General features: G+C 38.2%; 1 protein-coding gene across 3 annotated transcripts in view; it reads right to left on the bottom strand.

Annotated features, from left to right (window-relative positions):
- The window catches only part of slc2a9l2 (solute carrier family 2 member 9, like 2), a 95,656-nt gene that overhangs the window by 46,013 nt on the left and 22,529 nt on the right, over positions 1 to 27,114 (bottom strand). For all 3 annotated transcript variants that reach the window (XM_054616141.1, XM_054616140.1, XM_054616142.1), the window contains 3 exons: positions 15,715 to 15,847; positions 7,057 to 7,244; positions 1,853 to 1,963 (listed from right to left, as the gene is read on the bottom strand). In XM_054616141.1, the coding sequence (XP_054472116.1) occupies positions 1,853 to 1,963; positions 7,057 to 7,244; positions 15,715 to 15,847 (432 nt within the window). The remainder of the gene's footprint in view (positions 1 to 1,852; positions 1,964 to 7,056; positions 7,245 to 15,714; positions 15,848 to 27,114) is intronic.

Raw genomic sequence — 27,114 nt, 5'->3', positions numbered from 1 at the left:
TTGTAAACAAGCAGCTGTTTTAAGAGAAAAAGTTCAGATGAACTCGTTTAGCACAACCTGCCCAGCTCAAAACAGCAGACAGACAAAGTTAAGGACTAGCTGGTGAACACAGTGGGACAATTAAAGGCTTAAGAGACAGATATTTTTTTCAGAGTTTAAGGAGATCAAAACAGAGGTAAAAGGAGACTTACATAGATGATTGCCTGAAACACAATTCCAAATGATTGCTAATGCAGCTCTGTCTGCTCTATATGTAAATAGGCAATTGTTTGCAAACAAGTTAGCTACTACGTGAGGCTGATGTTGTGTTTAAAGCTTGTTATGCTGCCCTAAAGTGGCTGAACATATCCATGGATAAAGGTTTAACATGGTTCCGGGGTTTAAAGGGACATTTTTTGACGTGGAACTATGGCCCAGGAACTTAAATTATCTATATTCTTCCAAATGCAAAAAAAGATTCATTAAAAAAAGGTATTACTATGGTTAAAAAGGGTGACCAGTCATAAGGAAATCAGCCAATCTCTAATGTTGTTATTGTGTGAGTGTATATACAGAGTTCTACCTCATACGGTGTATTCTGAATCAATAGCACACTGTAGGTCAGTGATCCTACAGCAACAGTTAACTGGATTTGAATTGAATACACATTGACTCCTTTTTACTCTTGTGTGGATACCTTGTGTCAAAACACAGTTTGTTGCTTGGGAACAGAAGATATGATGGCAACAAGACTAGGCTGCAGTGTCCCTTATTTCATCGGTGCAAAATGCTGCTATATCAGGATAAATGTACAACAAATAGCGGTTGTTTTATTCTATTTTAGGTCTTTACCAGTGATTTCTTGCATGTTTCTTATTTTTAGTAGTGTTTTGTGCACAGTAATTATTGCACAGACATCACCACATATTATTCTGGAGTGGAATGCCACATTATCTGCCTAACAAGCTGCCAACATACCACGCACCTAATTAATAACTAATTAAATTAAGCTGAGTTGCTTGATGCAAAGTGCAATTAATCCATCTTTAACGGCAGATCTGCCGCCAGAGCAGGTATGCACTCCTGTTGACAGCAGTGCCTTTTACGTCAACTGAGCTGAAAATGTTTGAACAGCTTTGCAGTTGTAGTTCCTTCACATCAACCATGATATCAGAGCTTTTGTCAAGAGTGTTAGAATTACAGCTGGGCAACTAAAATGTGGGCTTTGGAATAATGAAATTTGCTAAGGGGATAAATTTGGTCTCTGATCAGCAATACTTCGCTAAAACGACAAAAATCTTTGTACAGTATTGAGTGTAGGAGATAATGTCCATACACCAGAACATCCACACTCACAGTGGTATTTTAGCGCCAACTACTGCATAATAACAGTTTTATATTCTCTCATGATAATCATAGGGTGGATAAAAATACTGCCAGATCTTTTTTTTGCTTTTTAATGTGTCCCATTGGAAACCTAGAAAAAATTACAAGAACAGAGTAAAACAAATCTTTATTGCAGAATTGAACTACGATTGGTACAGATTAACATTCCTGCACTGTCAAACAATGTCTGAGGACAAGTTACTTTATATCAATATTTAATCAGTTATGTATAGAGACAAACTGCCCACAAACGCACCTAAATATGTTGACCTAGAAGTCCTTTTTCAATTAAAACACAGACAATATTCCAATATCAAAGAGGCCGATGGTAAAATCAAACCTTAGTTTAATAAGCACAAAGATCAGAGAGGATTTTAGCGACGGATAAAAAGTAGAATCTACAATATACCTTGTGAGTGTTTATATCAAGAGCAGCCTAATGCCCAGAATCAGACATGTTTGGTTGATATGAAGTAGCTATACTCACCGAGATGATGGCAGCCAGAGTCTCTATGGCCCCAGTGCTCAGTGTAATGTAGGGGATAATGTTCTCTGCAAAGCCTGCCTCCCGAAGGATCCCACTGGTGTAGTACCAGATCTGTGAAAAAGAATACACACATAATATACATATATAATATATCTATATATATATTATTTTTTGATGGGCTGAAGCACTGATTGATGCTGTCACAATGTTTGCAGGACTAAGTCTCAGCTGTCAGCTTCAGAATAAGCAATCAGTTTCCTTGCAGCAAAATAATCCTATGTATCATCAACCAGTCAGTCTCAGACTTTAATATTTACTTGAGTCATTTGACAGGTATGATGGTGATGGTGAATCAAAATAAAGACCTCCAGAGTGATCTAAATTAAATTCCTGTCTCGTGAAATTAAAATGTATGTAAATCGAGTCATGATTCTATGATAATCCAGATGAGATTTTGATTTCTGGCTTTGTTTTATACAGTATTACCGAAAAATCCATCAAACTATCAAATGTGAAAATTTGATAATGAAAAATTGAGCACAGCTAATATTCTTTATGATAGTCATTATGGATATGATTTCTGACCCAGTTCATTAGTGGACCTAATCCATGACCCAGAGTTCAGACCAGGAAGCAGAAGCAGAGTCGCAGTCTTTTCACGCTTCCTTTGGAGCAGTTACCCACCCAGTTACCCACCCAAAACCCTATAGAGACTGTGTCTGCCCCACGGCCACTTCAATTATTTAAAGTCAACAGAAGAGGAGTTATACAGAATAACTTAATAAAAGTTAAGGCAACCAATGCAACAGTGCATCAAAACAGGACAGTTAAATGTGGACTCTTAAATATTAGATCTCTGTCATCTAAGGGTGTACTTGTAAATGATTTAATATCAGATAATCATATTGATTTATTTTGTCTTACTGAAACCTGGCTGTGTCATGAAGAGTACGTTAGCCTTAATGAATCAACTCCTCCAAGTTATATTAATACTCATATTCCTCGAGGCACAGGCCGAGGAGGTGGAGTAGCAGCTATCTTTGACTCAAGCCTATTAATAAACCCTAAACCTAAATTAAATTACAACTCATTTGAAAGCCTTGTTCTTAGTCTTTCAAACCCGAGCGGGAAAGCATTAAAGTCAATTTTATTTGTTATAGTGTACCGTGCACCAGGTGCGTATTCTGAATTCCTATCTGAATTCTCAGAGTTTTTATCAAGTTTAGTCCTCAAAACAGATAAAGTTATTATTGTAGGGGATTTTAATATTCATGTGGATGTGTATAATGATAGCCTTAGTACTGCGTTTAGTTCATTATTAGATTCTATTGGCTTCTGTCAGTGTGTACATAAACCGACTCACTGTTTTAACCATACCCTCGACCTTGTTCTGGTTTATGGTATTGAAATAGAAAATGTAATTGTCTCTCAACAGAACTCTCTTTTATCGGACCATTATCTAATAACCTTTGAATTTTTCTACCAGAGTGTACGCCATTAGGCAAAAGTTTCTACACTAGATGTCTATCTGATAATGCTGTAGCTAAATTTAAAGAAGCGATTTCTTCAGGGTTTTATTCAGTACCATTGCTCAATATAACAGAGGACTCCTACGCTAACTTTAGTCCGTCTCAGATTGACCATCTTGTTGATAGTGCTGCATGCTCACTGCGAATGACACTAGACTCTATAGCTCCTCTAAAAAAGAAGCTAATAAAAGAAAGGAGGTTTGCTCCATGGTATAATCCTCAAACCCGCGATTTAAAGCAAATATCGCGAAAACTTGAAAGGATATGGCGTTCCACCAATGTGGATGAAGCGCGGTTAGTCTGGCGAGACAGTCTTAAAATATATAAGAAGGCACTCCGTAATGCTAGAGCAGCCTATTATTCAGCATTAATAGAGAAAAATAAGAACAACCCCAGGGTTCTCTTCAGCACTGTAGCCAGGCTGACAGAGAGTCACAGCTCTGTTGAGCCGTGTATTCCTATAAACCTCAGTAGTAGTGACTTCATGAACTTCTTTAATGATAAGATTCTAACTATTAGAGAAAATAATTTTATAATCTACTGCCCTCAACCAGTACCGATCAATCCACAGCTGTAGAACCTGAAATATATTTAGATGGCTTTTCTCCCATCGACCTTCAACAATTGACTTTAACTATTTCTAAGTCTAAACCTTCCACCTGTCTCTTAGACCCGATTCCGACTAGGCTGCTTAGGGAAGTTTTACCTTTAATTAGCAATTCTTTATTAGAAATTATCAATCTGTCTTTACTAACAGGCCATGTACCACAGGCCTTCAAACTAGCTGTAATTAAACCTCTTCTTAAGAAACCTACTCTTGATCCAGAGGTGTTGGCTAACTATAGACCTATGTCTAACCTTCCGTTCCTCTCTAAGATCCTTGCGAAAGCAGTAGCAAATCAGCTCTGTGACTTTATGCATAACAATAGTTTATTTGAGGATTTTCAGTCAGGATTTAGAGTGAATCATAGCACAGAGACGGCACTGGTGAAAATTACCAATGACCTTCTAATAGCTTCAGACAAAGGACTTGTCTCTGTACTTGTATTGCTAGACCTTAGTGCTGCATTTGATACCATTGATCACCAAATCCTATTACAGAGATTGGAGCATCTAATAGGCATTAAAGGAACCGCACTTAGCTGGTTTAAGTCGTATTTATCAGACCGATCTCAGTTTGTATATGTAAACAATGAAAGCTCGATGAAAACCAGGGTCAGTCACGGAGTTCCACAGGGGTCTGTTCTTGGACCTATTTTATTTACCTTATATATGCTTCCCTTGGGGAATATTATCAGAAAACACTCAGTAAACTTTCATTGTTATGCAGATGATACCCAGTTATATCTATCAATTAAGCCAGACGAAACTAACCAGTTCTCTAAACTTCAAGCATGTCTTACGGACATAAAAACCTGGATGACCTGTAACTTCTTAATGTTAAACTCTGAAAAAACAGAAGTTATCCTACTAGGCCCAGATCACCTTCGAAATCAATTATCTAACGATATAGTTTCTCTAGATGGCATTGCTCTAGCATCCAGCAATACCGTTAAGAACCTTGGAGTTATCTTTGATCAGGATCTGTCTTTTAACTGTTATATAAAACAGATCTCAAGGACAGCCTTTTTTCATTTACGTAACATTGCGAAAATCAGGCAAATCCTGTCTCAAAGCGATGCAGAAAAACTAGTTCATGCATTTGTTACCTCTAGACTAGATTACTGTAACTCCTTATTATCAGGCTGCTCTAATAGGTCTCTTAGATCTTTACAGTTGATCCAGAATGCTGCAGCACGTGTTCTAACAAAAACTAAGAAAAGAGATCATATTACTCCAGTATTAGCTTCTCTGCACTGGCTCCCTGTTAAATCAAGAATAGAATTTAAAATTATTTTACTTACCTACAAAGCTCTAACTGGCCAGGCACCGTCTTATCTTAAGGAACTTATAGTTCCATATTACCCAACTAGAAAGCTGCGCTCAATCAATGCAGGGTTACTTGTGGTTCCTAGAGTATATCAAAGTAGGATGGGAGCCAGAGCCTTCAGTTATCAGGCTCCTCTTCTGTGGAACCAGGTTCCAGTTTCAGTCCGGGGGCAGACACACTCACCACTTTTAAGAGCAGGCTTAAGACCTTCCTTTTTGATAGCGCTTATAGTTAGGGCTGGTTCAGGTTCGCCTTGGTCCAGCCCCTAGATATGCTGCTATATGCCTAGACAGCCGGGGGGCTACTTAGAATACACTGAGCTCCTCTCTCCTCTTCTCTCACTCCCTCTTTATGTATTAATCTCCTATTTATGCACATTACTGATTTTGCTTCTTCCCCGGAGTTCTTGTGCTTTCTCGCCTGTTATATTTGGACTGTCATCGTGCCACCTGCTGAGGCCCTGCTCACACCCACTACTACTACCACTATCATTATTAGTCACATTACTATTATTATTGCCTGTACTATTACGCTTATTGACTTGCTTCTACCCTGGAGTCTTTGTGCTTTCTCGCTTCGCAGGCTTCTATAAATCGTGGCTGTACCTGGACCGTGGTCGTGCATCCTGCTACGGCCCTGCTGACACCGACTGCTACCACCATTATTATTACTAGTCACATTACTATTACTATTACCTGTACCATTAAGTATTTTAGCTTTACTTCCACCCTGAAGCCCTTTTTGCTTTCTCGCTCTGCAGGTTTCCATGAATCGTTGTGGTACCTGGACCGTAGTCGTGCCTCCTGCTGTGAGCCGACTGACACCCACTGCTACTTCGATTATTATTATTAATCACATTACTATCCCTATTTTCATAATTATAATTCTACTATAATAATTGCTGCTGTTATTATAAGTAGTCTTATTATATGAATCATTTATGTCATATACATTGAATGTGTTGTATCTCTGTTATGCTGTTCATTCTGTACACATGACATCTATTGCATTCTGTCCATCCTGGGAGAAGGATCCCTCCTCTGTCGTTCTCCCATAGGTTTCTTCCTTTTTTCTCCCTGTTAAAGGGGTTTTTTAGGGGAGTTTTTCCTGTGCCGATGTGAGGGAAGGACAGAGGATGTCGCATGTGTACAGATTGTAAAGCCCTCTGAGGCAAATTTGTCATTTGTGATTCTGGGGCTATACAAAATAAATTGAATGAAACTGAATGAAAGGTACTGATCCATTCTAACTGGGGCAAAAACAACTTTCTAAAAAATAAATATGGGGTCACACCTGTGCAAATGGAGACTCAGGGGCTCTGCAATGTGCTGCCACACCTGATCCACTGAATAGCAGTAGTTTTGTCACTGATGGGACTTTTTAAGAGTGGGTGTGTTCTGCATGGTCTGGTTAAAAAAAAAGCAGAATGGCTTTTTGTCTTGTCTGAGTCACTCAAGTAGGAGGAAAAACACTTTCCACTTTCTTGCCATGGCACAAATCTGTCCACTGGGGTCCAAAACTGATTGACAATTTTCAGGTGTGATGAGGTGTAACAGAGCTTCGAAAAAGAGTCTGATGCTGATATGCAGCATGTTTGTCATGTAAGTGGTCTTAAAAGAAGGTATGTATAAAATCACTTACATTTCTTAATAGATAATCATCATATAATGTGACGCACTAGCATAGTATTAAGAACTAGATTCCACAGACAATCTGAGAAAAGTAAAATGAGAATTGCATCTTACAGCATTGAGGCCACAGAGCTGATAGCAGGCCATGCTGATGATGATGGTGATGAGCTGCCAGCGAACGGCTGGGCTCCTCAGCAGCTGTAACACAGAGGCTTTTTGTAGGTTGACCTGAGCCCGAGCCTCCGCATGGACCTCTTCCAGCTCCTGTGACACATCTTTCTTCCCCAAAAATCTCTGGAAGGCTGACACACACACACAAGCACAAACACACACACACACACAGTGTTAAAAAATGCACAAATAAAAACCATCATGCTGAGATCAAAGAACATGAGGATTTATTCCACAGAAAATGAAGACATATCCTCAAGGGTGGATCAATTTGTAAACAGCTGAACACTCACTTAGACGAAGCTGAAATCAGTTTTCTGTAGTTTTATCAAGTGTCTATAAGAAATGAAATTTTGATATGTATTCTGTATTCTAAACGTGAATGAGGCCTGCTGTTTTGGCCTCCATTAAGTGTATATTGGGTAATGCAGTCTCAATGTTAATCACCTCCCAGGTCAGTGTTTAAAAAACATCTTTGAGTTGAATTATGTGTATTAAATTAATCAAAAATCAAGTCACAGTCCCCCAGGTGGTATGTCATTGGTGTGCTTATAAAAAGAACCCAGTGGCAGACATTTACTTCTTGAGGTGGATCATTTTTTCGAAAAACAGAAATCAGCAGGCATTTTGATTGGAAGTAAATACTTTATTTATCTATACGCTTTGATGCTGATGAGTCTGAGTGGCTAAAATATTTGGTGTTTTTAATCTCTCTCAAAAAAAAACCCCAGCAGTGTGTCAATGAATTACTTTTTATCAAAGGTTCTGTGTGGAGTTATTTTGGCACTCCTGCGTTGAGTAGGTCCCAGTTATGTTTATATAATGTGATTTTTTTTATATGTAAAGATTTGGCTTAGACACAGTTTAATAGAATTGGATTCTACACATTGTTTATGTGACACATTTGTCTCAATGCATGTTGATGAGAACAATGAATGTAAACATAACTGATTGTTAACAAAGAAAACCACAGGTTACCTCTATGTACATGTAGATTGACTGACTCAAAAAATGTAATCATAAATGCCTGGACTGTGTCAAACCAAAGTGACACAATGTATTCCTCTTGTTTGTGGAAACATTGGAACATATGTCTCTCTGTCTTTTAATCATTGGGGACTTTTGTACTGGAATGACTTTACCTGTGTCTTTGTGTTCTTGTATTGTATTGTATTTATTTGTTGTTGTTTTCTATTTTATATGGACCCATGTGTCTGAAATAAAGTTGAATAACAATAATATGTGTAGTCAAACAGATAAGTGACATACCCTTGGGCTATATCCTGGGCTCGTCATGTTCTCAATTTAAATGCTTTCTCCAGGATACATAATTCCTCAACACAATATTATATTTCACTGCAATGTAGCTAAACTCAGTCCTCTAAATCACAGTGATTTAAAGTAGTTAATGTTCCAATATGTTGTATTATCCTCAAACGAATGTAGACAAAGTGCTCTTCACTGGTGATGGACTCAAATATCCTAAATATCAAATCATGGCAAACTTCATGATGAAAACAATGGCTTTTATTAAAACCCTATCCCCTACTTGTTGTTCAACAAGTTAACGCACTTTCTTCATGTCGAGCTTAAGCCATTAGAAACATGTTTCTTCTCATTCAGAAGGCAGAAAACCAAAGAAATACACACACATTTTATATTTGTGTGTGCAGAGCTGACCAGGTTTCTGGCAATCATTTGCAGCTTGGTCACTTGAAGGTTGTTTGAACTTGTGCTACTTGAATGTGATGGACTGGAGGGAATAGGTTGCTGTAAAGAAGCCTCTCTCTTCACTTTAATCCTTTCCGCTATCCATGGGGTTATGGGAATTCAAGGTGGAAACAGGCTAAGGACATGACCCAGAATAGCATATCTCTATATATCAACAGGGACTAAAAGCAGGTCATTAGGACAGAGGAGTGTGAACAGTGACCACACAGGGGGCAGGAAGACCGTACAAACTAAAGCCTGCTCCAAGGTCTCCATGCTGGCATTGGGCATTTGTAAGTCACAAAGACATAAATCATTATCTAAAGAATCAACAGCGGCGTAAACACCATACGAAAATGAAGGGTAAGGAAAGACAAGACAAGATCATCTTTAAATGATCCTCAGTTACAATGAATAATTTGCCCACCATGAGATCTGACCTCAACAGAATTAGCATTGAGATTAGTATGTGAATGAAAATGCAAATGTCTCTCCCTGCTGATAGAAACTATGGAAGCCTGTTTTAATCCAGAATCACACAGGGGCTGTCAATGTCAGTGGCATGACCTGATATTGATGTGTGGCAGCCCATTTTATTTTCCCTGCAGGACAGCTTGGCTCCACCCCATGACATGGTGGTGGCCTGAGCACTCCCAGCACACACAACATTCTTATTGACAGCCTGTGAAATGACACTGTATTGTTACTGTGGCAATAAAAAAATAACTTTATTGAAATAAGTGTTAAATATTAAAAGAGGGTCTGAAAGGGGCTGACAAGAAGGTTAAGGTGGATGCATTTTGGCTTGAATTAAAAGCGTAAGTATGGGGTTAATCTATTTTTTTTTTATCGTCAACAAGTCCCATTAGACAACAAAAACAATAATGCACAGTCCGTCTCGCAATAGTTTCAGACTATACAGTAGTTACCCTATTCTTGCTTTCAGTGCCATGTCCATTAATTCTTACTGATGAAATAAATCTTTATATATAGCTCAAAAATTTGAAAAATATTTTTTGTCATTTTTCTGAAAGAGCTGGACACAGCAGTTTTAGTCAATTTTACTTAAACAAGAGTAGGATCGGTATTTTTGTGGGACATCTTCAGCTGTTTTGTGCACTAGTGAGCTGTTTAGGGAATCTTGACAGTGTATTTGGGATTGACTCAAAATATACTACAGTGCCCATGATCATTGGCAGTGAAGGAACCTATCAAGTGGTGTTAAGGTGTTGCTTTTTGGTGTTTTTAATAGATTAGATTAAATTTTATCATGTCCTCAGCCCCACCTGAGTGTGTGAATATGAAAAAATAATTGGCCACAGTTCTGACACTGAGGTGTACAAAACAGTCAGTTGGCAAAGTCTCCTTTTTCTGTTGACAAAGACCGTCGCTTTTCGCCACGACAAAGGTCATATGGCTGGTGCTAGTTAAAATTAGGCCAAAATTAAACTTTGTTGTTGTCTGGTTAAATTGCTCTGGAGTCCATGTCTGTACCTATTCAAAGATCATTTGGGAAGAGAAGACCCTGTTAAACCCATGTGGACTGAGGGTTTGTAGTTCCAACAACATCAACAAAGTTATACCTCACCAAACAAATTCTTTAATTTAGCTGGTTGGTCCATTTATTTCTGCACACTGACTATCAAGAAGTGTTTCTATAAAAGTGTAAGAAGGATAAAACATAGCATTGGTAATGTAATTTGATGGGAGTGACAGCAAAATAAGTATCGCAGGGAGTCTTATATGTCTGAAACTGCAAAAGCAAAACAATAAATGAAACAGCTGGATTCAATCGCAAGCCGTACTGCAGGTCAGAGACCAGTGACACCTTGGCATCCTGCCTTCAGCCACTAGGACAACAACTATAGAGATCAGAGAGAAAGACAACAAACAAGCACATACTGTAATGCATGAAGAGTTATGAATGAAGTGGTGTGTTGAGAAGGTAAAACATCATGTCACATCCTTTTCTTCAGATATATTGAATACAGTGAAGTCAAGGCTCCTGAAATTAAGCTGCCTTTAGTATACAAAACTATATCATCATCAACCTTTAAATGGAAGGCAGGTAAACTATAGCTACTGTATATGACATGACAAGAAACAAGATGGGGTGCAAGTTAACATGCTGTTCCTGTCTGGCACTGCATTATTATAATATGACACAACAGGGCCACCCCTCAAGAATCCAACACCATGGATCTGCAGCGCTGTTCAGACTCATGCCAGCACATTTGTTCTTTTAACTTTTCACACAGCCAGTCATCATCATCTGTTGTTAAAAGGTATGGAAAAGCACCACAGATGAACACCTCTTTTCAAGCACATATCAACACAAACGAAATAAAGAAGAAATACTTTTGCTACGGTTGTAAACTTAACACAAAGTTGATTTATAAAGTTATCTTCATGCTCACTTCACTTTTTGTCTAATGTTTCAGTTCAAAAGAGAAAAAAATCTAATTTCCTGATGCCAATTTGTTGAACAGACTCATGGTTGGAATTATTTATTTGGTGAGAGCAGCTATAAACAAAGACAGATGGCAAAGGGAGAGTGAGCTAAAAATAAAAGCGCTCCATCAAGAGAAGTACGAGCAGCGTCCTTGAATTCCAAAATACTTTAACAACAAAGTCCGAAGATTAACTGCACTGCTCAAAGTTAGAGTTAGTTTCAAAGAGACATCATTACAAGTACTTGTCATTAAAAAAACGTTATATGTGTGTGATATCTTTCCAGAATTGATAAATCCTGAGTATAAATTGCTGCATTTGATAAGCCTTTAAGCTCATAGATCTGTTACTCAAACTGGAATTTGTGGATGTTATTTTATGTCTTATGCCTGACGCAACGTATCCCAACCTACTACCCTGCTTTGCCAAAATTTGCTCTACGGGGGACCCATGTGGTGTAATCATCATGTTTTATTCATGATATCGTGTTATGTTTCTGTCAGATAATGTAAATATGTTAATATTTTCAAGTGAATCAGACAGCTCTACAGATATCACACATTCTTTACATGTGCAGGGGGGACAATTATATTGAACTATATTTAAATGTCATGAGAAATCAAACATTAAATGTTTCGAATGTTGTTAATGTTGTATTTAATTAGCAAGCCAGTTTATTTCATATATGTAGAGTATATTTTGGATGCATTTGTATCATTTTTGGTATAGCCAGAAAGTTAAAGTGTATACATAAGAAGTGAGGTTAACCAAACCATCTGATTCAAAAACATGTTTAAATAATCTATACTGCAGAATAAACTAAATGGTTCAAATGCATTTAATCATTTTAACATGGATTTTATGTATGTTATGAAATAACAAACAGGATGTTCCACAGAACACAAGCAACCAAGCCTTTAGAGAGTGCCCATCTATAATGAATGGAAAAGACATCAAAGATTTCAAACCACCCCAGAGACAAAACATATGCTGTAAGTCATATCTGATGTCACATTTTCCTACATGCTTCGTTAAAACATTTATTTTGAACTATTCCTCTACGCCATGCGGTTCCTTTTCATGTCTTTTTAACATTCGACAAGGCCTCACTATAGTTACTCTCATTAAGTCTTTGGTATCTAGAAATGTTCGTTGGGCGACAGGATGCATAATGAGATTTGAGAGCATGTACCAAAATCATTTCACACATGCAACATTGGAGTGTTTCAAGTGACAAATTATTAAATAAAAGTTTCAAGACTTCCTTGTCTTTGAGGAGAGTGTAAGAACTCTAACTAAAAGTCATTAAACATGTACTTATGATTGGTCCTTCAATGTCTGCTCATGGAAGTTACATTATGGTTAAAGTATGTATAACACAAAGTTATGTGTTATCATTCAGTGTGACTTACACTTCTGAAAATATCATTATATCTGATATCCGTCAGATAAACATACATATTTCAGCTTGATCATTATAGAAGAAGACAATTCAGAACTTGCCTGAGAAACATCAGGTTTATCAATTTTTGTTCAGTATCTGGTGATAGTTGCCTGTACAATCCATATGAGCATTGCTAAAGGGAACTGCTAAAAGCTAATTTTGGCATACTCTGATGATGCCATTGGCGAAAAAGAAGTGGTTCAAAAGGGACTACGTAGCTGATATAACAAAAGCCAGTTTGATTAACTTTTAAGGAGTCTTTCTCTCCTGATGGCTTTCATTTTTTATGTCAACATATTGGTTCCCAAATCTGTCGGTGAACCTCCTCTCAGGACTGTGTGGGCATGTATTAATTATGCTTCACATATTTAATGCACCGGTTAGAGTAGGACAAACGACGCCATCATCACTTATATTGGTACATGGAGGCTGTTGACCTTGCATTAATCTCAGCATAGCTCTTTCCAACCTGAGCAGAGGTATAATCAGTAAAAATAACTCATTAGAGCACGGTCACAGACACACAAAATTAGCATTTGCAATATCTTCGCATCCCTTTTTCTTCCATTCAATGCGCGCAAAGGGGCGAATAGAATGTTTGCTTCTTCTCATCGCGTGGAGTCCAACTTGGGTGAACTTTGACTGGCAAAGTGTTGGCAAAACACTGCTATTAGTTGGCAAACTCAACTAATAGCAAAGACGTGTGAGTGGGTGACCTCACTTAGCGCTCCCTACATTTATCACAGATATCGACGCAGCAGGCGATGACTCGTTTGCACTCGTCCATTTGGGAGGCCGTGCCCCAACACCTTTGTGGGTGTACAGAGCCTTTAATCGTCCAAAATAGAGATAAGAATAGAAGCTACAGTTATACTGCAATGCTGCAAATAATTTAACATTAAACTGTAATTTAGAACAGCTGACACTGAATCCATCAAAAAAGAAATAAATTGCATTTTATTTTCCTTTAAACTACTGTCGTACATCTGAAATATTGTAAATGTATGAGGTGGCGTAATCTTCAGACTGAGCATGTGATTTTGTGTATTACACTTTGTATGTAAGTAGAACATTTTTTGTTCAAACGTAAGAATTAAGCAAGTACATTTTGTATTACAAACGACAGAGCAACCAATCCTTCAGAGAGCGGCCTTTTATATAGTTTGGTCATAGACACCAAAGACTTCAAACGAACACAGAGAAAAAACGATCAAAGTCAATCTACGCCACATTATTCTACATGCTTTGTTAACTAATGCAGTTTGAGCTATGCCTCTACCCCATGCTGTTCCTTCTCGTGCCACAGCATTTTAATATTCAACAAGATCACACTATATTTATTCCCGTAGTCCGTGAAATGTAAAAACGTTGCACAAGAGGATGCGTATAGATTAGTTGAGATGAACATAAATGCTTTGCTGGATGAAATATCTTTCACATGCTAAATAAGAGTGGGAGATGAATCATGGAATATTTAGAAACATTGAATTATTGCGCGACTTTTATTGACCTGTGTAAGGAAGACATTGCATCACGAGATACTGTGTGACGTGGATAGATTTAGACGAATCGATTAGATTAATTGTCAACTACTTTGATAATTGATAAATGTCTGATTTTTTTTATTAAATGTGAATATTTTTTGGTTTCTTTACTCCTCTTTAACAGGAAACTAAATATCTTTGAGTTGTGGACAAAAAACACACCAGGACTTCAATTGAGGGCTTTGGGAAACACTGATCAACATTTTTAATAATTTTTTGACATCTTATAGACCAATCAACTAACTAATCTAGACGATAATCGACAGATGAATCAACTATGAAAATAATCTTTGGTTGCACAATGTCTTAATTCTCTCTTAAATAAATGTCCAATATGAACAGGAAGCATAATTTCGATGCTCATAAGGGCACCAGACAGACAGACCGTGAGATACTGTGAAAGTCACAAATCTAAGCTATGGGAAAGAAATCAATGAGTCTATGGTCTTGGTAAACAACTCTATCAATACCCTGCAGATATACAATTATAATTAATGAGGGGGGTAATCAACCTGCACTGCTGTGATCATAGGAGCACTTTAAACTCTAGGTTAGTAGGCAGCACGGGCTAATGTCATTAACACGGCACAATTACTCTGTGACACACTTGGAGACTTCCCTCACACCTTTATTTTTTCTAACACTATGCCTTGTGTGGACAGTGCACACACGCCTCTGTCGGCGCTCAGCGTGTCATCCCTCTGTGTGTGTGTGTGTGTGTGCGTGTGGACGTATCACAAAGTCTCGTTTGTGTGCCCTCTCTCCCTGAACGGCAGCATTTTGAGACTGCTGTCTCCGCGCATTACCCACCGTCCCTCTGGCCATGTTGGCTGAAAGGAAGTGTGTAATGCAGCCTCCAGAGGCTTCTGCTCAGCACTTTCAGCACGAGCCCCGCATGGTTTGTCTCCGACATAAGCAACAGCAATGAGGGCTCTGACTTGGCATGTCTCCATTACTTTACACTGGAGGGAAGCCCATTTTTGTGTTCTATATAGACGGCTGCAACACGTGCCTTTCAGTTTATTTAAAAGTATGAATTTGAAGGATTATGTTATTCTACATTATTGTTGCTTGTATCGTTACTTATAAAAAAGCATTTTCCTAAAGGTTTGGTGTGTTTTATGTATGTTTGTAATCGTGAAGGATAGAAAATAAGGAAAATGACAATTTCAATCCCAAAACTGAAAAGCAAATACTTACAAAATAAAATAAAATCTTAATAGTCTTATATTCCAGTCCACCCCTGGTATTGGTACCTTGACACTCTTACCCTGTAGAATTATTTTTTTTCTCCAGAAGGGTATGGATTTGATTGGTATACAAACTACAAAGTTGCTCTTAAAACACATATGTATTTGAAACATAAAAGCCTATAGTGGAAGCGTGTATGCATTCTGCATATGTTCTTGAGTGAGAGGGATGGCAAATGTGTTTTTGTAACGCATACAATACCTCTTTCTGCTCCGGCCTCATCCCTCCTCTCTATCAGCAGGTAGCGAGGACTCTCAGGGAGGAAGGGCAGCACACACAGCTGCAGCATTGCCGGCAACACCAGGAAGGAAAACAGGTAGCACCATCTGGTTTCCTGCAGTTAAAACATTCACAAAAGTACTACATTGAAGTTGCAGCCGTGGTTTATGATTTACAAATAAGTTTTAGACAAAACTGATGCTCCATGGAATAAGAGGATGCACATCATACCCTCATTTAGAATACCAGCAAGCAGGGCCGATTATCATTTAAATGCAACAAAACAATGAGCTTGTAGAAAATAGGGCATAAGCTTAAGACATGAATGCTTTGAATGCGTAAGCTAAGTATAAGACTTATGGTCTTCAAGTGCTGCATTTATTCATGCATATGTTTACTTCAGAAACATGTATAAAAAAGATATATGAGTCAAAGGCTGCATTAAATACACCATAACAGTATGTTATGATGTGTATGCAAATGGTGAATTTCTTTGATTAGATTAGGTAAAATAAGATAATCCTTTATAAATCCCACAGCAGGGAAACTTATTATTATGCAGAATAGTGGATAGCGCAAACAAACAAATAAACATAAGTAGAAAGCAAGTACAATAAAAAAGTAATCCCACAGAGAAGTATAAGAAATAGGTAAAAAGACATTAAAAAAACAACAATAACTAAAATATTATATAAACGGACGAGGGATTTTTAATATTGCACAGTGGATTGCACAGATTATTTATTGTGCAAGGTGGAGTTTTTTGGTATGTGTGGTCTACTGGGAGAAGAGTTGGTTGTTGGTTGATCTCTGTAAATAACGATATAACTGAATAGTGTTCTGTGAAAAAGTGACAAATACAAAAATACAAAATCAGAATTTAGTTAGGTGACTCTCATTACAGGCGCCACCGTAGATTGATTTATAGTATGTTTACAACAGGGGGCTCTTTTTAAGTGGCACCACCCTCTCGACTTAGAATTGACTTTGGTCAAGGGGCGCTCCTGCCTTAATAGATGATAAACTCAGAAATTGAGTTGGCCGTTTTCCAAGTCACTGCCATGACAGGTGAAGTACAAGATGATCAGCTAATTAAAAAGCCAGTACAGTAAACCTCTTTAAATTCACAGAAGAATGCAGAAAACTGTGTTTTTGTTTCTGTATCACAACTAGGCCAATGTTTTGGAGTGCACATGGATGCAGATTAATAGAGCAATGCAGATAAATACTCAAACAGGAGTGCAATAGTAGGGAAGCCGTTAGTCATCTAGGTTGTCGCAGTTTCATTACAAGGGGATTTCTTCACAAAATGCCTAAGAGGCTAAATATTTATCAAAGCCTGCTAGATTTATGAAAGCTGGTAAACGTGGTCTTTTCGGTGAAGTGTTTTGCTGCAGCAACGGCAGCAAATGGTCGAACAAGATAACGCTGAATTTTAAAATCATCATTCCAGGAAAATACTGGTTACCAGATTTTCCCTCAAACATTTTCTAGTTCCTAATGGCATATCTTACTAGATGCAAAGTATCTGTAAATTAAATTCCTTCAATGTAAAAAATTCGGTGTAGTAGTAACCCTCCTGGTTAAAATAAGAGAGCATAGACCAGTCTGTGTTGATGAAGGTCACCACCATCACACACACCATAAAATATATCTTACTTATAAATAGCAAAAACACAGAGACTGTATGAGTATAGCTCATACAAAGCATTGCCCTATAGAAAGATGACAGGACACCCCACTATTTAGCATGCTTCGTGATCTCACTCTTGGGAGGAAGACAATTATGCAGGGACTGTAAAATGGAGCTGCCATTTGGAGAGAAAATGTCAGCTCTCAACTCATAAAGACTCTTTTGGGGATTCAGTTGCCCAACCTTTAATACATGGGTGGAAAACTTTAATAAGACTGTAAAACTTTTGAAAAATGTAATTAACTTGTAGCTTTAAATGAACTGCTCTTTTCCCAGGTTATAAAGTCTGCAACCAAAATGTCATTACACTTTAAGGATTAAGTATGTGCTACCTTGCAGTATAATGTAACTCCAATCTTGTGGCTGAATCAATTATACCAGTCCAACTGATTTAAATGTAAAGACTTAATAGAAATGGTTGTTGTCCCCGAGGGCTACAGAAAAAGCTGTAAACACCTCTTTAATATTGATATTCTATAGAGTTGATATGGTAAATGTTAGCAAAAATGTTTAGCTCTCTTTTTTTGTCTCCACTGTCTCGGGACGGAAATATCTGGCTTTTGAGGAGCTTAATAATTCAAATAATGTTTACCAGCTAGTTGCCAATTTTTCAGAGAAAGAAGCTGCCTTCTACTATTCAAAACAGCCTTGATGAGAGAGGTAGGATTGTATAAGGTTGCAGGACATAAAATAAAAAAATTAGCTAAAGGATGCTAAAATACTCGAAAAACTGAGTAGAAGCGGGTGAACATTTTTGAACAATTTCATATTATACATAATAATTTAATACAGTTGAACCCTAGCACAAGTTAAAAATGTCCATGGCATTTCTACAATTTGGAGAAACTACTATCTTCATGTGAACCTCTACTTCCAGTTATATTACTGATCTCAAAAAAATATAAAAAAGAAGCCTCAAGATACTTTTAAGAAGAAAATATATATTTTTTTAATTTAACAATAATTAAAAATGAGAAGGAAAAAAAGTTATCTTGTGCAACATTGTTGAAGTTTTAGACTTCACTGTTTTTCTCAGTAAAGTCCTTCAAAGATAGTTCAAGAAATATAAAAAAAGTTTATGACGTAGCCTTTTTTGCTACGGACATAACTGGCTTTAATAGTAAAAGTCCATCTCTTCAACTTATTCCTCTGTGCATTAAGTCGCAGAGAGCTATGGTAATGTTTGCATGCTGCACTGAGCTGTGGGTCTTCTTATCCCAGCTGGAGATGAGCGTGGGCTCGTAGATAAGACTTCTCAGAGGCTGCTATGACACAAAGAATTTGAGTTAGTGTTAAACAAGGATTGATTTTTATGGTCTGTTCAATAAGAAATCTATTTTTTTCCTCTGTATAATTTGTGGTACGTTATAATATAGCTTGCTCATATTGACTGCACTCACAGGCTGATTATTTCTGTCCCAAAAAAAGAAAAACAAGTTGAAAGTTGCACTTTCTACAATCGAACATTGACGTAAAACGCATAATAATAATTTTTGACTTATGTGCCTCACACACACAAACACACAGTTCAGTCCTTTTCACAAGTTCAAAAACTAAATGCACGCCTTATAGTGTCTTCCAGTAGCTGCTTTTAACTGGGTTAACTGGGCTGTGCCTCCCTCCTGGGCCCTGATCCCATTATGCCTACTGATAAAACAGATCGGAGGACCAGTTTACAGTAAAGCAGCAGAGAAATGGTTCATGCTGTATTCCATTTTCCCTTTCAATTATTTCCTCAGAGAATGCATGAGGCTGTAAGGCGTACATTGTCATCCTGTGATTGAACAAAAAGAGAGGATTTTCTTTTTGTAGTTGAGAAGAAAGAAAGAGAGAAGATTGTGCCCTTCATGAAGCTGGGGCTGCTGTTGCAGGAGAACGACCAAAAAGCCAGAGAGGAGGTTAGTGTGAACAGATAACTTCTCAGATAGAGGTAATGGAAATGTCAGGTGGCCCACATCTGTGATGTATCCAATTATACAAGCTTACATTATCTGTGTTGGGTTAGTCTTAATTACTGTACTTTGCCAGACCATTCTCCAAGTAAGAATTGAGACGGCTCAGTACGAATATTTACTAGGTTTGGTACAGGCAGCAACAGTTAATCACAAAATTATTTCAATAGATGGTGGTGCGATTTAATTGGCTGTCACATAAAGTTAATTGGTTAGAGACTAATGCATGATGATGAATGATGATACAAGGTGCATTGCAGGAGAAAATGACCTGCTATTTGTATTTAAATGTTTTGTTATCATGGAAGAGAATATAAGTGGTGAGTAATAAGAACTTTTTTGATCCATCCAGCAATGCATATGGCATGCCAAATGATTTGGTGCACAGATAGCATTCTGCATTGCCCCATTGTCCCAGTAATCTGTCCATTACCTCAGAGATAAACATTTCCCTGGAGTTATTGGATGTCGGTAGAAAGTATGAACGCAACACAACACATATCGTGTTGGTAAAAACCTCACATCACCAGAATCTCAGCTTTTGGAATACTATATAGGTGGAAACCTGCCAGGATCAGAAGGAAAGCCTATCATCCCTCTGCCTTTAGCTGTAATGAATGTCACCTCCTCCATAAACCTATTTTCCTGATGCTCTGTCAAAAGAACGAATTGACAGTTGCTGTCCCATTCTTGAAATATTAAAGCAGCTCTCGTTACAGTTTTGGGGAAGTGGTATTCCACCAGGACTTACAGGAGGGGGAATTAAACTATAGCTGAAAGGTCTAGTGACAAGATGGCGTGCTGAAACTTTTGGCGTTCACAGCACACACACATGACTTTGCCTTTATAAATAACCTGGTAATGGAAAATAAATGCTCAAGGGAGTGCAAGAAAATGGTATTGGAATTGTTGCTTATCAAGCTGTGCTGTAAACCTGTGGTTGTCATTGTTAAAAACAGCAAGATAATATGTAGCTGTCCTGGTGAATGCCTTTATGTGTACTTTTTCAATACAATTCTAAATGTCCGTTGTTGTGAATATGTTAAAAACAGGAAGAGAGCAAGTTGCTCTTCCTGTGAATGTTTATCTCTAATAAAGTTTCCTCATATTTTGTGTTATTTACAGGCATTACATGTAAGTTTGTGGTACGATTATACGGTAAAATGTTTTACTAAGAAGATCCTCACAGATGGGGTACACTTTTGCTGTCTTTGTGGGGCAGAGACAAAACTTAAAAAAGATATGTTTTCAAGAGATTGTCTTTTTGATATCATTTCCACTGAAAATACCTGAAATATTGTTTCTATAGGGGAACAAAATACCAAGAATCGGTCTCAATAAAGGGTTTCAGGTATATGAACAGGAAATATATACATTTTATTTTTATTTTAATGGAAAATACCACAACCTCTGGGCCTTTCACCAGCAGTGTGAGGTCGTCAGCTCGATATGACTGGAGCAAAATTGTTGAGGGTAGTGAAAAAAACAATATCCCTTCCTTCTTTACGGTATTTTCCAGAGTTCAATACAAACATTAAGAACCATTTTCTTTTTTTTTTATGTGATATAGCAAGAATAATCCCAAAAATTGTGCAATCATTAGATAGTGTTGCCTTCATGTCAGTTAGGGAGAACCATTTTTTAAACTGCTGGAGGGAAGATTCTTATCATTACAGAATGGAAAAAATTATAATTTGAAGAGTTTGGGCCAAATTGTTAGGCAGGAGAGAATAATGTGATTTAACTAGATTAAAGCTAATTACAAGTTTAATGATGTATTTTCTGCAGTAACTGGCTAAAGGACTTTAAAGAACTGATAATGATGGTACGTGCAGCCTCCGTTCTGCAGAGGCTTTATAGAGATAATGGCTTAGATATACCATGGACACTTATAAAATATTATATGAGACATTTAGTTTAATAACATTTTGACTGTTTAAGATGTAAAGCCAGTACAATGTTCAGAAACCTCAAACCTTATAAGTAGAACGGAGAAGTCCGGTCGAGAGAGATTTGTGATGCGATCTCCTAAGCAAATGTATTATATTTATATATTTTGGTCTGTAATCTCTAATGTATTTTTCCTTGTGTTGTGTATTTGTTTGCACTTGTTTTTTTTCCTCTTTTTGTTTTGTAATCAGAATGTAAAAAAATAAAACTTACATTACGGATAACATGAAGTAATTACATACTTTAAATGGCTTTGATTGATATCTTATACAAACAATGTATAAAATGACAATGTGAAAAGAATGATAGAATTTGAAAGGGTTTACTTGTAGAAATGAGCCTATTAAGAGCTATCGCCTAAACTTGCAACTCCCCTCGGCTTTACAGACTGGCCTGCAACCTTACAGTTTAGTTTCACTCACAGTTAAAAAAAACTTTGTTTTCATCCACAACAGACGGCAGTTTTCAGCAATAAAAACCTCTAAAACTCAAGCACCCTGTTTCCAGTCTTTTTGCTAAGCAAACTACGTTAATTTAACATTTACCATATGACTGTACAAAAACAATGGCTTATATTTCTACTTTTAATTCTAATTTCATTGTTAACAGTGCCTGAAGTCTGTCTTCAAGATTTGCAAACACAACAGGTCTTGCACATTTCCTTCACAATTTAAAGTCATGCAGCAAAGAAACTTAGTACTCAGATACTCTTGTTTGTTTCTTGAGTGTGGATGTACAGAATACTGTGTACTGTATAGTAAAACTGTAAAGAGAACACATGGTACCTTCTGTAATATCAAAGTAATTTATAATACCATATTCCTCTGAATACCCAGTGTGACAACAATCATAAATGAATTGCATTACAGGGACCATCCCAACATATAACCCATTGATTTGTTTTGCCCATTTACACAACCCTCTGTGGCCAAAGGCAGGTCTGATGAAGGATACAGGCACATAATGGCCTCTGAGTCTAACTTTACTGGTGTGAGCTGTATTTTAGGCATGCTGGTGAGTTCAGTGTCTCAGGGGAGTTCCCTGACAAAGCCTGTCCTTGCTGTAATGTAATAAACATGTTTCAGAAAAGGTCAGTGGCTTAGCATTACGGTTAGAGTAATTACCATTTGTCAAAGCTTATCACCATTTTTGACCACAAAGTGACATCTTAGACCAGCTCCCTTTAAAAGATGTCTCCTCTGAGAGGAAAAAGTCTCATAACCAAAGGCTAGCAAAGACCATGGTGACATTGTCATAAGATATCAAAGATGTCTGTAATGCTTGTGGAAGGGTGTAACAGCGGTGACATGAATACATAACAGTGGCTGCATGAAGATTCCATTTGCTATTTATAAAGGTGGTCCGCAGGTCGAAATGATGGATGGGACAAACCAATACTTATAAATTAAAAATGAGTTCCTGCTTTGCTAGAAGCTCGGACATTATGCCCATCTGTAAATGTCAGTGAAAATGACAGGAGCAAAATAGGAGAGGAATACCTGGTCAAATCCTTTTAAAATGCATCAATAAACGAGGGAATAAGCAGCTCAAGAATACTTTGGGTTCCAAACAGTATTGATTTCTTCCTTAACTTTACTTGAAAGTAAAAATACATAGATTTCTTTTGTTCGTTTGTTTAGCTATCAATTGAGTGAGAAGAGAGAAAGACAACGATGAATAAGAAGGATGATACATTCGATGCATGGGGCATATGAAATGTAAAAAGAATGATGTTAAATGCAATCATGGGTTTCTGTTGGAGGTGGAATTTTGACATTTATGCTGGTCAGCATGTTGACAGACTGTGGTCTCCGCTGTTGTTATACAGTCTGATGGCAGTGGGCACAAATGAGCGTCTGAAGCGCTCCGTCCTGCTCTTTGGCAGAATCAGCCGATGGCTGAAAGAGCTGCCCAGCTGCCACAGTTCCTCATGGAGAGGGTGAGAGGGATTGTCCAGGATGGCTCCGAGTTTGGCCTTCATCCTCCTCTCACCCACTGACTCCAGACTGTCCAGCTCCAGACCCACCACAGAGCTGGCTTTCCTCACCAGCTTGTTGGCATCTCCAGTCCTGATGCCACCACCCCAGCACACCACAGCAAAGAAGAGGGCTTGTGTGTGTGTGTGTGTGTGTGTGTGTGTGTGTGTGTGTGTGTGTGTGTGTGTGTGTGTGTGTGTGTGTATATAGCACTTTTCTATTCTTTGGTACACTCACAGCGCTGTACACTACATTCACCCACTGGCGCACACATTCATATACTGATGGCAGAGACTGCCATGCAAGGTGCCACCTGCCCACACTCACATACCAGCCATGTGTGCAACGTTGCACCAGTTATAGAGGGCTAAATTACGTATCTTGCAAGGAGGCACGGACGCACTCATACCGGAAGGACGTGTGAAACAACAGCGTCTATAGTGTGTGTGTGTGTGTGTGTGTGTGTGTGTGTGTGTGTGTGTGTGTGTGTGTGTGTGTGTGTGTGTGTGTGTGTGTGTGTGTGTGTGTGTGTGTAGCGCCATGATGGCAGTAAGAAAAGGGTATAAATTGTATTCAACAGATGTCAATTCAGCTCTGTGACTACCTCCTTGACAGCTAACGGTGGAGCAACACACTTTATGGCCCATCTGACATGTGAAGTCCCCCATAACAATCAATAAATCATCAATGAACTAGGGAAATAACCACAGCAAACAATTCAATCTCTGTTCCCCTTCTATTCTATTTCTAGTGCGGATGTACGGTGGGAGTTTTAATTGCCTTGTTTTGGATGGTTTGAAGTCTCTTGACTTGTTGTTGTCTGGCTGTTGTCCTGGCTGGTACTGCATATTCAAAGATTGTTCAGATGTATGTCTGGTAAACTTTGAAGATGATTTTAGGTGATACACCATATCTGTTTATAGTTATTAAATGCTTGTCATTGGTGCCACCAGGTCAGATTAAGGCAAAATCAGACATAATCGTGCAGGTTCACTAGAAACTCCATCAGCTCAGACTGGAGCAGAGCCTTTGGCACTGACCAGCCCAACGCGGACAGACACATGTGCAACTTCCCTGCCACCTTTGACCTGCAGTCAGAGCTCCAGCGGGGGGGGGGAAGAACTCAGTGCCAAACCAAGTTGAAAGCATGATTATGTTACAAGTTTGTTTTCACCATGGCCTAACTGGACACAACAAAAGACTAATACACCATGTCTAAAAAGAAATAAAAAGAATCCTAAGTTAATCAAATGATATCAAATCAAGCCAAATTAAATATTTACATTATGGAGTGTGGGAATCAGTAGACCGTAGTGTGTTTGGTGCAAAAGTGGAAAATATGTGTGTGCAGGTGATGTAAAGGAGGAGAACTAAACCAGCATAACCAAATCAAAAGGGCTTTATTTGGAACGAGAAGAGAGGAAAGAGCCGGAGCAGCAGCCAAATGAGAAGAGAGTTGCCAGCTGCATCCAGTCTCAAATAACCTGGAAACATCCCAAGGTGTTTCTCTAACGAACAACTGCCTTGAGAGCACAGACAGGTGATTCACACAGCACACAATATGACGCCACAGGGGTCATAACAAGTTGAATTATCGGATATAGACCCCCTAGAACCGATTTGGTCACAGCGACCGCGGCGTGTCATTGCTTCAGTCACAGTGTGAAGGGATGTAATAAATAAGCAGCATGGGGAGATGGCAGCCAAGTTGCTACCTGTTATAAACCTGTTATTATCTGCTTCCCCCTCTCCGACTTGATTAATAACAATTAGCAATGCACATAGAATAACTATGTGTATAACATGAACCAGGGATATATAACTGTGTGCATGCATGTCTGTATTTCCTGAACGTAAACAAATTATCCCACCAGTCCCATGTTCACCCGCCAGTCTAAGGCTGCACCTATTGACCCTGCTGATGGGTCAGCCCTGTCAGATAAAGTGAGAATAGGGTTTGTCAACAAACTCATGAGTTAAAAGAGGATTTTACTTTTCCTAAAGGAGATGATGGAAGAAGTTCAGAGCACCACATCTTTCATAGGAAACTAATAAATAAGGAGAAGCTGACTGGTGCATTCTGGGTAAAACAAAAACCTTCACTGCTAACAGAGAAAGTATAAGCTCATCACCACAGGGCTTGACAACTGGAAAAACTGTAGTACTTTACTAAAAGCCCATGACGGCAGTCCAGAACATGATAAACACGTTATCATGGACAGAAGTTAATTGATTATTTGTTTTAATTTGTATTCATTAAAGTGCAGCTTCCTTTGCAATTTATTGGTGGATTTGATAATTATTATTTTTTTAAACTGCATCAGAAAACTGCAGTTTTTTGCTCATAGTAGTATTTTGTATAGGTTATCTAAGAAATATAAAATTTAGTAATAGAGCATACTTTGTGTTCTAAAGCAAGGTGTTTTAGTATCAAGTTTAATTCCCAATGCATCCATGTGTGTGCATGGGAACAAAGGGGATGCGCGGTTCTGATATATTCCAGTTAGGTAAAAAAATTTGTTGTGGCATGTGAGGGTGAAAGTACATTCACTAACTATACTCACATTGAAGTTCTGGAGTGTGTCTAATAGCTTTGCTGATGAGAGTGTCAGGTCCAGTATGTACGTGGTGGAGTGGATGTGTGCAGGTTTGTCTTTGAGTGCTGATTTGTTTGCAGTGTTACAGTTAAAAGCTGTGTGCTTGGCATTAAAATCTCCTTTGAACAAATTGTGTTGTTTTTGGTTATGGTTTCAATAAGCTTTTCAGTGAGCTGTGTTCCATTGGGACCAGAGTGGTGGATACCTTTTAAAACGGTGTGGCAGCCATTATTATTACAATTAGGATTTGTGAGTTGTTAAGAAGGGTCTCCCTATGCCTTGTTTGATTAAATGTGTTACTCTGCTCAATTGACACTACTGTGAAATGTTTTTCTTTTAAAATGTGTTTAATCTATAACCATTTACATAGAAGTCGTGCACCAGCTCTCAAAGCGTGGTGTCTCTTACAGGCTTGAATTTTGCTTGCGCAAGCAGAGATATTTTGCGCTAAGTGATGCTTAGTCAAAGCTTGCTAAAGTAATTTACGTGCCCGATTCTGAAATGATCACTGTATTGTTCCTTGTTTTGGTTGACGGTCTTAGCAAGGGTGGCAGTATGACGAGTGCAGGGTTGGAGGGTTACCACAGGTTTTGCCATTCATCAGTGTTGTGCTCATGTGACCAAAAGTGTTTTGAAGTTGGTATGTTCTTATTGAATTCAGAAAATAGTTGTTGGATTTGACCAGAAATGTTGTGGGTTTACTGTTGCATTAGTGCTGGTGATCGGAATATTGAGGAGGGACAGGAGTGCTGGTATTTCCTTTAGTGCTTTGGTCTCCTGTAGTTTTTGACTGTTCTTTTATGGTCCAGTAGCTCCCCCTGATGGTGTGACAAGCTGCAGTAAATCCAGTTCATTGGGATTTCCCTTGATAACGCTGTCTACTGAGGGTGATCAGTTTTGGATGGTTTTGTCCTGTTGTGGTCTTTTGTTTGTAGTTTTCAAGATTGGAGGGATGGAGCCGCTTTTGTGCTGGGTGTAGACATTTTCCTTCCATGGAATCTTAACCTTTTTAGTTTCTCTGTTGCAAATGCTGAGATCCAGATGATGTTCCTCTCCTTCATTGATAGAGGCTTGGTTGCCATTTTTTGTTAGTGGCTGGGGTATAATTGTTTTGTGTGTGATAGGGATGGGATAAGATGAAATAAAATATATTTTTAAAATATAATAAAGAAATAAATAATAATATTAAAATAAAAATGATGTTCAGCTAGATC

This window comes from Anoplopoma fimbria, chromosome 17 (assembly GCF_027596085.1).
Source record: "Anoplopoma fimbria isolate UVic2021 breed Golden Eagle Sablefish chromosome 17, Afim_UVic_2022, whole genome shotgun sequence".
NCBI lineage: Eukaryota > Metazoa > Chordata > Actinopteri > Perciformes > Anoplopomatidae > Anoplopoma > Anoplopoma fimbria.
Note: the sequence above shows the minus strand (reverse complement) of the source record. Positions and strands in the feature narration are given on the sequence as shown.